The sequence below is a fragment of the Condylura cristata genome, unplaced genomic scaffold (genome assembly GCF_000260355.1).
Source record: "Condylura cristata isolate star-nosed mole 26May11 unplaced genomic scaffold, ConCri1.0 scaffold00007, whole genome shotgun sequence".
In the NCBI taxonomy this organism is placed as follows: domain Eukaryota; kingdom Metazoa; phylum Chordata; class Mammalia; order Eulipotyphla; family Talpidae; genus Condylura; species Condylura cristata.
The window spans coordinates 4,892,870-4,905,551 of record NW_004567108.1 but is presented as its reverse complement, the minus strand read 5'-3'; the positions used below and the strand labels follow the sequence as shown (position 1 = coordinate 4,905,551).

The following is a 12,682-nucleotide window of genomic DNA, read 5'->3' as shown; positions in this document are numbered from 1 at the left end:
GGCACAAAGCAGGCCAGTCAACAGCAAGCCGCCTGGTTAAAGTGTCGCAGGACGGCGCAGGCGTTTGTCCAGAGAAGACACAGCTGTGGCCGGGGAGCCCGGACACACTGGCATGACCGGTCCTCAGTGCCACGCCCCAGCCCCCACGCTCGCCGGGACCGCCGCAGCCACACAGCAGAATAAAGCCGCGAGAGAGCAGGCCTGGGGCCAGGGCCGCGGGGAGCCCGAGCCTGGGAGGTGGGGCGAGCCACGGGACAGGGGCAGGACCCACCTGCTGTCCCGGATATCAGGACACAACCCTCGGCCCCCCACGCCCTCGGCGAGCCCTGGGGGGGGGGGCGCGGGGAGCTGGAGGGAGGTGGTGGGGGCGCCAGAGACCGAAGGCAGGACCAGTCCTATGTACAGGTAAGGCCTCCATCTCATCAGAGCCAACGGTCCCTTCTGTGCTGATGCGAGCCTGAGGTTGGATGCAGCCGCACGGCCTCGCGGGGGCCTGGCTGGGCGTGTGCCCGGCGGACGCCCAGCGCCGGACGGGCCGCGGAGACGGCGCCCTGTGTGGCTCGTTAACACCAGTGGTTGAACACAGGCATTTCGTCTCCTCGAAGAAATCCTGGAAAACGCTGAATTTGCAAAATTCTACTTGTGTTCATTTAAAAAAGTTTCTTCTTATGTCCTAGCTAGTATTTACTTTATTTTATTTTATTTTTTTGCAGAAACCTGAATAGAAGCCTGTGCCGCGGCCGCGGGCGCGCGGCCGCCAGGGAAGTCCTCCACCGGCACCCTGGCCCGGCCGGCGCCCTGGGGTGCGGTTCCACACGAAGCACAGCGGGGCCTCGGCAGGCCGGTGGCGTCTCTCCGAGGGCGCGCGCCGCTGCGTGGCAGGTGAAAGAGAATGAGAAAGCTGCAGGAAAGGTCAGGCCCGGGGCACGAGCCTGCTCTGTAAGAAGTTTTTCACGCTCCGGATGGGTCGAACGTCGTTCTGGTGTTTGCGCCGCTCAATGAACGAGGTCAGTCTGGACGTGTCCAGGACGTCCGCGCCTCGGCCGTGGCCCGCCTGCAGCCACTGCTCCTGGAGCGCCCGCGCGGCCGAGGGCCGCTGGGCAGGGTCCTCTCGCAGGAGGCCGCACACGAAGTCCTTGGCCTTCTGGCTCACTCCGCGGAAGTAGTCGTCGGGGAAGCTGAAGTCTAGGCGGCAGATGTTGAGGCAAGTCTCCTCCACGCTGTCGTCCAGGAACGGGGACACGCCGCTCAGAAGGACGTAGGTGAGCACTCCCACACTCCATGTGTCTGAGGTCAGGGAGACCGGGTTCCCCAGGATGATTTCGGGGGCTGCGAACTCAGGGTTCCCCAGCAACGGGTGGATGTAGTAGGTGGTGTTGAGTTGGACGGCATCTCCGAAGTCGGCCAGCTTGATGGTGGGCTTGGCTGAGCTCTGGTCCACCAGGATGTTTTCGGGCTGGAAAAGAGAAGGGGAGCGTCACCCCGCCGCCCTGCCGCAGGCTCTCGAAGGCGGGACGTCCGGAGCTGCCGGAACGGGGGGAGGCTCCCGGCGGCAGCTCAGGGGGGCGGGGGCCGCATCAGGCTGCTCTAGGAAGCGGGGTTCACTGCTGGCGATGCCCCCTCCTTCCCGAGTCCCCCCCCAGAACCCCCCCGCCCCAGGCAGCCCCAGCCAGCCTGGCTCCCGGGAGCCTCCTGAAGCTCTCACATCACGTCTGAGGCTCTCAGACGCTCACCTGGAATTTTACTGGTTCTTTAGATGACCGAGAGCAAACGTTTAAAAGCAGAGGGTAGAAGCCAGTCATTCTGCTCGTCCCCTGAGCCCTGGGGCCCTGGTCTGGGCGGGGAGCACGGCCGGCCGGCGCCCACACCCCTCCCCGCCGGCCCTCACCTTTAGGTCCAGGTGTGCTATCCTGCAGTTGTGAAGGTAGCGGACGGCTTCCAGAACCTCCCCCAGATAAGCCCTGATCTTCCCTTCGGTGAGGTTTCCCCAGCGCACCACACAGTCCAGGAGACGCCCCTGGTCAGCCCTGCAGGGGGACATCGCGTGCTGGGGTCAGGGACCTCTGGGGCATGCCACACAGCAAACCCTCCCGGCCGGACCCCGCGCCGTTCGGACCGGGACTGCATCCGGGGGGCCCGGCCAGCGCCAGGACTATCGACGACGCACGTTCAGCAGCACAAGCGCGGCGCGGCGGGGGCCCAGCGACGAGGTGCTTTCGGTGGGCTGACTGCACCCTGGGGCGGCCCTGAGAAGAGCGCTTTTGTGGCTCCATTTTACAGGTGAGGCCACAGAGGCACAGAGGAGGCATGGGACTCGCCCAGGGTCACACAGCGTGCAAGGGAAGGCCGGAAATGCAAGGGGGGCTCTGAGCACGGTCTCTGCTGCGCTCTGTGCAAACGACAACATCGTGGGACCGTCGGCTCCTTGCTGGCCACGGGGGGGGGGCACCCCACTGTCATGGGGGCAAGAGCCGTGAGAAGCACGGTGAGGTCAGACCCAGGAAATGACCCCGGAATTCTGAAGCAGTGAGGGAGGCCCTGCAGGCCCCCGATCCTGTGAAGTAGGGTGAGCAGCAGCTGTGCCCCGGTTCCTGGGCGCCCAGGGCCCCCGCTGGGACAAGAGCGAGACGCTGGGTGGTGGGGGGCAGGCAGGGCGTACGCACATCTCCAAAACCAGGACGTAGCTGGTGGGGGTCTCGAAGGTGTCCAGGAGGCCGACGAGCAGGGGGTGCTGGAGGCCCTGCAGGGTGCCGAGCTCGCGGGTGACCTGGTCGCGCTTCATCAGCTTCTTGTTCACGAACTTGGTGGCCACGGCCCGCTTGGTTCCCTTCTGGTCACATTTCTTCACGACAGAGAATCTGCCCCTGGGAGTCAGTCGAGGCCATTGTCAGAGACCGAGGTGTCCGCGGACAGAGGCTGCCGTCTCCCCTCCTCCTTGAGGGCGGCCTTCAGCCCCCCCGTTCCCCGACGTTGGCTGCAGCCGGGGCGCCCTGGGCCCCCCAGACAGCGTCCAGCTCTGCCCCGTGGAAACTCCTGGCCAGCGGAAGAGCTCAGGAGGAAAGACAGCTGTGCTTAATGCGTCTGCTGCCGTCACGCTGCTGTCCTGTGCCTGCACAGCGGGGGAGCTGGTCACTTATTCTGGCTCCCCCACTCTGGAGCTGCGCCCCATGTGTCTGTCTCCCTAGGAGGGTCACGGGCTTCTCTTGAGGTGCCCAGCGCAGGCCCCTCGACCCCTGGTGTGAGCACTCGAGGCCCTGCCGGGGCGCCCAGCCACGGGGAGGCCAGCCGCCCGCTCCGGCTCTTTCCCTACTTGGAGAAGCTGCACCCTTTGGTGACCCAGAGGAAAGCACTGCTCTCCCGGCTGCAGGCTCATCCCCTGCCCCGCCCGCGACGCTACTCCAGCGTGGGGTGAGAGCGCCCCCTTCTGGCCTGGCACGTCAGGTCGCCCCCTTCTGTCCTAGCCGCCTGAGGCATGTCCTGTGCTGTTCCGGCCTTCTGGGGCTCCACAGCCACGTGACCCCCCCCATACTTGGGGTTACACTTTGGGCTCTCCACAGTCTGTCTGGTGTTGACTTTTCCGTCTGCCCAGCCTCAGAAGAACCCAGGTAGGAGGGAGTTACTCCGGGCTGAGTCCCCGTGAGCCGCACTGACAGGCCTTAGCGGGCCTTGCCCTCGGCTGAGCTTGGCCATCCTAGTGGGGCCAAGACCAGCGTCGGCCGTGGCCAGGGCAGACGGTGGCAGGTTAAAGGTGGCCACGGGTGGCTGCCTCGGTTTCTCCTCCCTTAAATCTGGGAGACGGGGGCTGCTTGGCCCACAGTGTGCAGCGCCGACGCTCGAGGCTGGACCTCACACGGCCCTGCAGGGTCTGCCTTTGCCCCCGAATGTTTCTAGCACCACGTGAAGAGGATGAAGGTTCTGGGCAGGCTCCTCTGGCCAGCGAGGCTGCAGACACGCGGCGTGGGCAGGGGGAGGGGCCAACTGACCGGGCCCACGCAAGACCCACCAAAAAGTGCAACGTGACAGATCCCTGCTGCCCTGTCAGCTGTGCGGGTGGTCACGTGCACGCTGCTGGACGTGTCGGCAGACACACCCGCTGGTGGGCAGACAGCTGCTCCCCCAGACGCCCAGGGCCTTCTGAGAGGCGAGCTTCTTGAAAAGCCTAACAGGGACAAGTTGAGCCGCGTGCTCTGGGCCTCAGGGGAGGTAGGGTGTGGACTGGGTGGTGGGCAAGAGGCGAGCGGCCTGGGTGCCCAGGACGGCCCTGCCCCTCCGGTGGAAACAGCCCTGCCTTACTTTGCGCAGAGACCCTGACACCCCAAACCCTAGGCCCTGTGAGACCTGGGGCCAACTGCCCCCTTTTTCTGCTCTCCTACGAGAGCTCCATGAGAGAATAAAGCCTGACAAGAAATGGCCTGAGGATGCCTCCTGCATCCTCCCAAGGGCGGGACCCACAGGGCCCACTCACAGAGGTGCAGAAGCGTGAATCTGGGGCTCGCCCACAAGGGCCAGGCCTGGGGCTTCATTCTCTCTTGGAGCTCAGAGGAAACGGTGGCCACACTCCACTTGGGCGCAGGTGACCGGCCGAGCACGCAGCCATTCACTGCCTCCCTGTTGTCCGCCCCGTGCACGCTCGGCTGTTGCAAAGCGCTCTGGGGTTTGGGTCGTACCTGCCGAGCTCGGCCACCTCGATGTAGAAGGAGTCAAAGTTGTCTTTCCAGGTCACCATGATGCCATCACTCCCTGGACCTGCGACAGAGCAGTGTGGTCCCTGAGCTGGTGAGGGGGCGCCGGCCCCCTACGGCCACCAGGCTCCCGAGCCCCCAAGCACGGGCCGTGGCGGGGAGGGGCTGCTGAGGGGACTCAGTTTGGAGAAAGGTGGATTTACGGGCAGGAATAAGCACACGCTTCCTGCCCCGTGACCCTCCCACTGCGCGAAGCAGTTAGGGTGGTTGTCTGTCTCTTACTTTGGCGAGTTATTAGACAAAAAAAGGATAAAACCCCCAGTGCGGTTTCGGTGATGCCTTTTATGCATTAGCACATAGGCGACGGTTTATCCTCTAATGCAAGATAAACCATGACCCCAGACTCCCATGTGCCCCCTTCGACTTCCGTCTGCAGTGGAAGCTCTCCGACCGTTCTGTTCGTCTACACAGCTCAGATTCTCACGCCTGCTCTGGAAGCTGCTTCCCCGGGGCGATGCAGACTCGTGGCGTCTCAGCAGCCCGCACTGCACACGCGGCGCGTGGGAGTCATAGGTGCAGCCTGCCCCCCACGCCCCCTGCGGCCAGGGCACCTGCAGGGGGCCCCAACAGGCCTGGGAGGTGGGGTCTGCCTCTCTGGCTGGGCTTTCGCAGAGGCGAGAGCGCAGGGCCTCACACCAGAGGGACAGGCGAGGGTCCCCCGGCGGACTCGCTCACGGAAGGGGCAGACAGGGCGGCCACCGGGGCGGGCCCGGGGCGGGCAGGGCTCGGCCTCCCTCCTGCCTTTGATGTGTTTTACAGATTTGCGTGGACCCACTGGGGTTAGACTGTCTCCTGGCCACGCTGCATAACTGGCTTATGCTAAGGCAGGCGGCTGTGAGGCCGGGTTCGAGTCCTGGGAGCAGGGAGAGCACCTTGTTCAAGCTGGAGGCAAAGGCGGCCTGTGGCCAGGGGTCAGGGCCAGGCCTGCGCGCAGGTCCTCTGCCCAGACTGGGGCCGGCACCTGCGCTCCCACGGGAGGCCCTGGGGGGGCTCACGGCACGCCAAGTGCTGGGGACACGCGCCTCGGCTCGGGGCAGCTCACCTAGAACCCTCAGACTGGCCGCCGAGGAGGCCGAGCCCATGTCGTTGACGGCGATGCAGGTGTAGATGCCGTCGTCCTCTGTGGTCACGCCGACGATCTTCAGGGCGGCCTCTCCTAAGTCACTGCCGCGGGAGACAGGGGTCAGGGGCCCAGCGCGCCACCACCTCGCCCTGCGGCCCTGCGCGTGCCCCCCGGGGTCTCGGGGCCAGAAGGCCCGCGGCGGCGGCGGGCCTCACCTGTAGGAGATGCTGTAGTGGCCGTCGTTGCTCAGGGTGCTGTGCTCGGGGCCCTTCCAGGTGATGGAGGCCTTGGGGCGGCCGCAAACACGGCATCTGAGGACGACGGTCTCCCCTGCCTCACACGTGACCTCGCTCAAGGGAATGACGAAATCTGGGGGAACTGCATGCGAGAGCGGGGGTGAGTATGGCTACCCGCTCCCCTCCCCTGCCCACCGCTCCCCGAGCACACAGACGAGCCCCACAGAAGGCCCGTTTCGGGGTCACGCCTGAGTGCTCTGGCCTGCGCCCCCAGACCTGTAGCCTGCGTGACTGGAAGGAGCCTCACACTCACCGTCATAAATGTAGCTGGGATTGAGAAGCTGAAAGGGAAAGAGCACAGGGCGTTGGCCACGCGGGAGGGGCTCAGCCGGCCTGAGTCCACCCCGGGGCTCCGGCCTCCCGGAACAGGAGCAGAGGGCTCCTGGCCTCCGCGGGCCCTGGCAGCACAGGCCTGTGAGGCGCGCGGGCTGCGGGTCGGGCTGACTTGGTGAGCCGCTGCCTTCTACCCACAGGCTCAAAAGCTGCACGAACACCAGCCGTTGGGTTTCTCGTCCTTCGGCTGAGTCCAGCTGAGCCCCGGACGCTCCCCTCCCTCGTGCACAGGGCCGGTGGCCTGACCCAGGGCCTTCAGGTTCCCATGGGGGATGTTTCCTTTCATACCAGGCACACCCCCCAGATTTCATGCAGAGATGAGAGAGGAATAAAGCTGATGGGCGGAGCCCCCAGGGAGCTTGCTAGAGCCCACGCGCCTGGCTTCTGCAGCCAGCGCCCGACCGTGGCCCGAGGAGGGGTGGGACGGGGCTAGGCCGCAGCTGCCTCGCACGGTCTCTGCTTCGGAGGACCTGGGCTCTGCCTCTCCCGGGGACTTGACAGCGTGTCCTGGGCGGGTCACTGGTGTGTGTGCCCGCCCGGCTGGCAGTCTCTGCTGGCCTTTGCCCGGCCCAAGCGCCCGGGCCGCCACGACCCGCTGGGGGAGACCCGGGCACGCACCTTCACAGATACCTTGTTGCTGAGTCCTTCCCGAGACTTCCGGTAACCGTTCTCTAACTTGCCTTCCCGTTTGCCGTCCTTATCTTTTTTCTCAGATTTTTTCCTTAAACGGAGTGCTGTGTGCCAAGATGTTGACTTCCTGGGGGGACGATACAGTTAGACCCCTTCAGTGGCAGGGAGGTGGGTGCCAGGGCCTCCGAGGTCTGAAGCCTCAATTAGGACTGAGCCTCTGTGCCCCAAATACCATGCCCCCCCCACACATTCCCACGATAGTTTAATTTATAAATTAGCAGAATAAGGGAGTAGTGCTAACTACTGACAGAACAATGATAAATATGGTGTAACAAGGGTGTGTGAATGGCCTCGCTCTCCTGAAATGCTGGGGGTAACCTGCAGACTGCGTGTGAGTATCAGAAGGTGAAACTGGGGGTTCAGTCCACTGTGCTTTTCCTCTCCTTCCCGGTTTTCAGCACCGCCGCCTGAGGGCGCTGATAAAGCGGACTATTCATGTTGTGTAGGGTGCTATGGATTCTTCAGGGACAACTGTGTCGTGTGAAGATCCTTCCCTGCGATTCACAATGACCAGGACATAAAAACACCAGTTCCTTTAATCAGACTTTAAGGGTGAGAATGTAAAGTGCCCACAGCGGCTAAATTTTCCTTATCAGCTGAGTCATTTGGGTCTGCAGATAGGTGGTCAAGCCTTATTCTGGGTGTTTCTGGGTGTGATTAATATTTTAATTGACAGGGAAAGCAGACTGCCCTCCCTACTGTGTGGTGGGCCTCAACTAATCAGGTGAAGAGCTGAGGAGACCCCAAAGATTGGCCTTCCTGAGCCATGGCGAATGCTCCACCAGAATACTTCCTACGCCACTGCACCAGGGTCCTCTGGGACCAGCCTAGCAACTGACCTGCGGATCGGAACTTGTCCGTCTCCCCGACGGCATGACCCATGAGACACCTCTGTATGTGCACACAACACACACCACCCATTGACTCTTTTCTCTGACACTAATACCGAGCTCAAGAAGATTTTCTTGAGGAAATAAAGTATTAAATGGGATTCTTGAAGAAAGTACTAGAGTAAAAAGTTTGCACATAAAGAAGAGGACAGGGACTGTGGTGGAAGACATTTCTCTGCAGCTCAAATCCGAATCCAGCGTTCCCGCGGGGTGCAAGGGCCAGGCTGAGCGCCCCCCCCCAGGGAGCTGTGGGCTGATCCGCCCGGCTGTGAACCAGGCCAGGGCACAGGCACTGGCCGCCTCTGCACTTGGATTTTTGGGCTGAAGACTTGACAGGCTTTGGGTCACCATTCCTGAGCTCCAGAAGCCGACCACAGTCAGAGAGCTTCCTGGAAGAGTTTGAAACCAGCGCCTGAGTTCAGCTTTTAAAAAATAATGTTAAATGCAGCCACGTGGGTTTCAAGTGTCCTAACGGAATCAGTCTTCTAGAAGATACAAAGCGTGAGGGTGACGGCAACACACAGATCTTTACCGGTGGCTGACAGAACAGCATCTTCGCTGAAGGATGCAGAGCAGACCCTACCAAGGATGAGGGGAACCGAGAAAGGATGAGGGGTCACCTCCCATCAAGCCCTCCGGGGACTAAACTACTGACGTGTTCTTCCAGTAGCTTGAAAAAGCTGTGTCGGTGCACGCAGCATATTAAAAGAACCCACGAGAACACGGCTGACCGCCGGAACCCCGTCTTTGCTGTGGGTTCCATGGTGGGCTCAGAGGTGAGCCCGCACCGACAGACACCAGCGCGGCCCCTGGGGTGGCCCCTGGCTCCCAGGGCCTCGGCCCCCGCCCCGGCCGTGGCCGGGCACTCACTTGAGAGTCCCGTCGGGGTTCTCGATGATGACTGTGCTGGTGTGGCCCAGGACGAAGCCCGGGATCCAGCCCTCGGCGGCGGGACACTGCTCAGTGGCGGCGCGGAACACCAGAAACATGTTCTGCTGATTGCTGGCCAGAACTTGAACGACCTCTCCTTGGCAGACGTTAATCTCATCCTCCTTCACTGCCGTGTAATCGTGTGTCACCAGCATGGTGGAGATGTTGCTACTGCTGCTGCTTTCACTCTGCAGAGGGAAACAGGAAAAGGCAAGAGGCACTGGGTGAGATCTGCCTCGGAGGCCCTGCCCGGGCCCGGCGGGCGCCGACAGGCTGGGCACTGCTCCCCGCTCTCTGTGGCTACCGGGGTGCCTCCCTGCCAATGACCAGAAAGCTGGGTTTGTCTAGAAAGCCACCGAGACGTGCTCTCAAAAGCATCCTTGGGGGTGACCCTGGCACTCCGCAGGCTGGGTCGTCTCTGGTCCCTGCACCTCGGTCCTGGCACTGGCACCACGCTGAGTTCTAGCTCTGCTGTGGCGAAAGTCGCGCTTCTTTTGAAAAGTAGGGTGAGATGGAAAAGCCGCCCGGAGCATCTCTTCGGCGCACGGGAGATCGGGCGGTGGAGTAACTGGATTTGCCAAAGGGCTCCACAGCCCTCCTCTCCGCTGACTGAAAGGACGGAGCCGGCACCCGCCAGGGAAGTAGTAGCTACTTTGGCTGCTCTCGGGGCCACTGCCTCTGCCCTCTCTGCGTCCCTCGGGGGGCGGCCGCTTACGCGCCTGCCTGGGGCTGTCCCGGAGGGCGGCTGTTTCCTCGGGCATCCCCGCGTGCGGCTGTGGCGCCCCTGGCTCTGGACTCAAGTTTCAGGAACACGCGCTCAGGGGGCAGAGCCTGGCTCCTCTTAGCCCCACATAGCTGCCCGAAGACCACCGTGTCTCTGGGGCCCGGGACTGTGCCTGACAAGCGGGCACTCTGCAGGCACCCAGGAGCTCGGCCCGTGAGACAGCGTGCAAAAGGAAACACGGGTTCCTACGGCCACGCTCCCGGGCCCACAAGCGGAGAGGTCGCTAACAAGCCGCCTGTCCCAAGCCGCCGAGTATGGAGTGACCCCTTGCTCCGGGGCGGGGAGCGGACGTGGAGACGGCCGCCGACCCTGACCTATGCCTGTCCCCACCCCTCGACCGGCAGCGGCACGTGGGGAAGGCAAGGCGCTGGTGCCTGCTCCCGGCGGCTGGCGCTCGGGGGTGGCCACCCGCGACGCTGTGGGGCGGTCAGGGATCCCCAGGGCTCTGAAGAGGCCAGCCTCCGCTGGGCGCCCGGCACCGGGCAGGCGTGACTCACACGGCCCTGCCACGCCTGTCGTCCCCGGCCTACTGAGCTGCCGTGGGCACGCCAGAGAGGGCCGCTGACCACTGTCCTGAGCCAGGCCGCAGGCTGAGACGGGCCCTTCCTGCTGTCCTCTGGGAGGCAGGGCCCAGCAGGCCACGGCGCCAGCGTGCCGGGCGGTGAGGCGAGACTCCCGTGGATGTGCCAATTCAAACCACAGGAGCTGGCTGACTGAGGGGCCGGCCTTGGGCCCCCTGCCCCCGTCACCGCCTCAAACTTTGGCCTGTGCGTGCTCACTGATACAACGTCATCCTGCAGTCTCCCGACTTATCTAGCGGCAGCCGAGAGTCCGGAGACCACAAAGCTAGAAGATGTCAACAGATACAACTTCTCCGGCACAGCTGCTCTTGGTCACACACACACACCAGGCTTTGTCTTTTATTTTGAGAATCCTGCCACGTGGCAATGGCTGTTCGTGGTTTCTGAACACTTCCTACGTGCCAGGCAGAAAAGTCTCTCGTCTGATGCTCACAGTCGCCTTGCTGGAGGCCCGGTCTCTGCCCCTAGAGCGTGAGGCTGGCGGGATCGGGCCCTCCTCCCCGGGGAAAGGCCAGGCTGCATCTGTAGTGCTGCCCGGGGGTGGTGTGGGAGGTAAATCCGCATCCACACAGCTCCTCCGTCTGCAGAACTTTCTAGAGGGGGCCCACTGAAGGCGGAAGAACTGGGACTGTGGGTTCGGCATGGCTGCTCGGCGGTGGCCAGAGAGCTCCACGGAAGCAGGCGAGAGCTGACCCGCGGTGGATGGGAGGGCCTGGGGGTGGCGGGGGCGAAGGAGGCAGGGCAGCGGCTCCTTCGAGCTGCAGCGTGTAGGAGTCAGTCCCGGAGGGTCTTCAAATCCCCAGCAGAGGCCCGTGGCGCTCTCGGCCGGCCTCTCCTAGGGGGCCTTTGGACTCCTCTAAACATTAGCAATTTCCCTTTCCAGGTCGTCTACCATGTAAAAAGTGAGAGGCAGAATAAGAGGCCACTTCTTCACCTAACCTTGCCAGAACACGCCACGGCTGAGCCTCGTCTCAGGGGCAGGAGCCCTCACCTGGATGCCCGAGGACCCGGGCTGGAGCCACGGGGCGCGCGCTCTGAAGCAGGGCCCGCGGCCTCGGGGCCTAAGGGCCACGCGGCCAGGCCAGGACGAGCTCGGAGCAGCTCCCTGGCCCACGTCCTGGCCCCGGCAGGGCCGCCCGGGGGTGTCTGACTGGTGCCGACACCCGCAGCCTCTCAGGGCGCCTTTCCTCTGACCTCACCTGCAAACCCAGCACTTCACACGTCACGGGAGGCCACGCTAGCCCAGGGCGCGGCCAGGCCCGCGACGAGGCCACTGGCGGCGGCCTCTGCAGAGGGTGCCTGCGCCCGCCGCTTAGTTTCGAGAATAAGACTCACGGTCATTCAACACACCACGACCCATTTCTGAACTTCTTCCTCAGTTAGACAAAGAGGGAGCTGAACACAGGATAGAGGACAAAACACAGGAGGAAGGGATGAGGTCAAGTCAACCCACGCCAGGCATTAACAGAAGTTCAGAGGAGAGAGAGACATGCAGAAGCCAGATTTGTTTTATAAAGAGAGACACAGACCCTTTTAGGGAAATGTATTTAAAAATTTATAAAGCAATCAAGCATACACTCATTAGCACAGTTCTACCCTCTCACGCATGCCTTCAGGGAAGTGCTGTGGGTGAAGCCTTCTGGTTTAGGAAACAGTTGGGTAGGACAGTGAAGCCAAAAAAGGGGGGGGGGGTCGCCCGCCCCAGCAACCCTGCCGCCTGAGCCCACCACGTGGGAACAGGAGCTGGGGTGAGCGTGGGGGTGCCCGGGGCGCTGCGGCCCGCAGCGCGCCCCCTGCTGGACAGAAGCAGCCGCGCTCCATCCCGCGGTCCCAGCCGCCAGCAGCAGCCCCATCTCCAGAGGCCCTAAAGCAGTCTCTCATCCACAGTGAAACTCTGGGGGGAGCAAGTGTTTCCACTGGGTAGATTCCTGCCCCCCGCTGTCAGCTTAGTTTGCTCTGAGTTGCTGTTGGAAGTTTTCTTGAGGGATTGTTTTTTTCAGATGAGTCAAAAATGCTGCAAAGATAATTTAAGGCATAAAAGAGCACACACCCAAGCGATGAGGGGGAAAAAAAAAGCAGCTTAAAGAATAGGATGTCAGTGGAGACAGGAGGCGACAGGAAGGACACCGCCCCCGCCCTAAAAAAAACACGTCGTGGGGGTGCGAGGCGGGGGTCGGGAGGGCGAGTCCAACAGGTTGCTGGCCGGAGAGGTGCGCAGACGTAAGGCGCGGCATTCAGAGGTTAATGGTCAGCGTTCCGAATTAAGAGACACAGAAAGCGGGAGCGAGTTAGTAGAGACGAGAGCCAGAGCCGCCGTCCGCGGCGGAGGAGGGGTTAGCGGCGGTCGAGTCTCGGCGCCGGGCGGGGCCGTCC

The 12,682-nt window shown here is 62.9% G+C and overlaps 1 protein-coding gene across 1 annotated transcript in view; it reads right to left on the bottom strand.

Annotated features, from left to right (window-relative positions):
- Positions 1-253: 253 nt before the first annotated feature.
- The window catches only part of LOC101632936 (triple functional domain protein), a 49,612-nt gene continuing 37,183 nt past the window's right edge, over positions 254-12,682 (bottom strand). The window contains exons 16-24 of the mRNA XM_012721747.1: positions 8,885-9,132; positions 7,053-7,191; positions 6,355-6,382; positions 6,021-6,183; positions 5,785-5,906; positions 4,668-4,746; positions 2,664-2,864; positions 1,889-2,027; positions 254-1,456 (exon numbers count right to left, since the gene is read on the bottom strand). Coding sequence (XP_012577201.1) covers positions 914-1,456; positions 1,889-2,027; positions 2,664-2,864; positions 4,668-4,746; positions 5,785-5,906; positions 6,021-6,183; positions 6,355-6,382; positions 7,053-7,191; positions 8,885-9,132 — 1,662 coding nt within the window. The 3' untranslated portion in view covers positions 254-913. The remainder of the gene's footprint in view (positions 1,457-1,888; positions 2,028-2,663; positions 2,865-4,667; positions 4,747-5,784; positions 5,907-6,020; positions 6,184-6,354; positions 6,383-7,052; positions 7,192-8,884; positions 9,133-12,682) is intronic.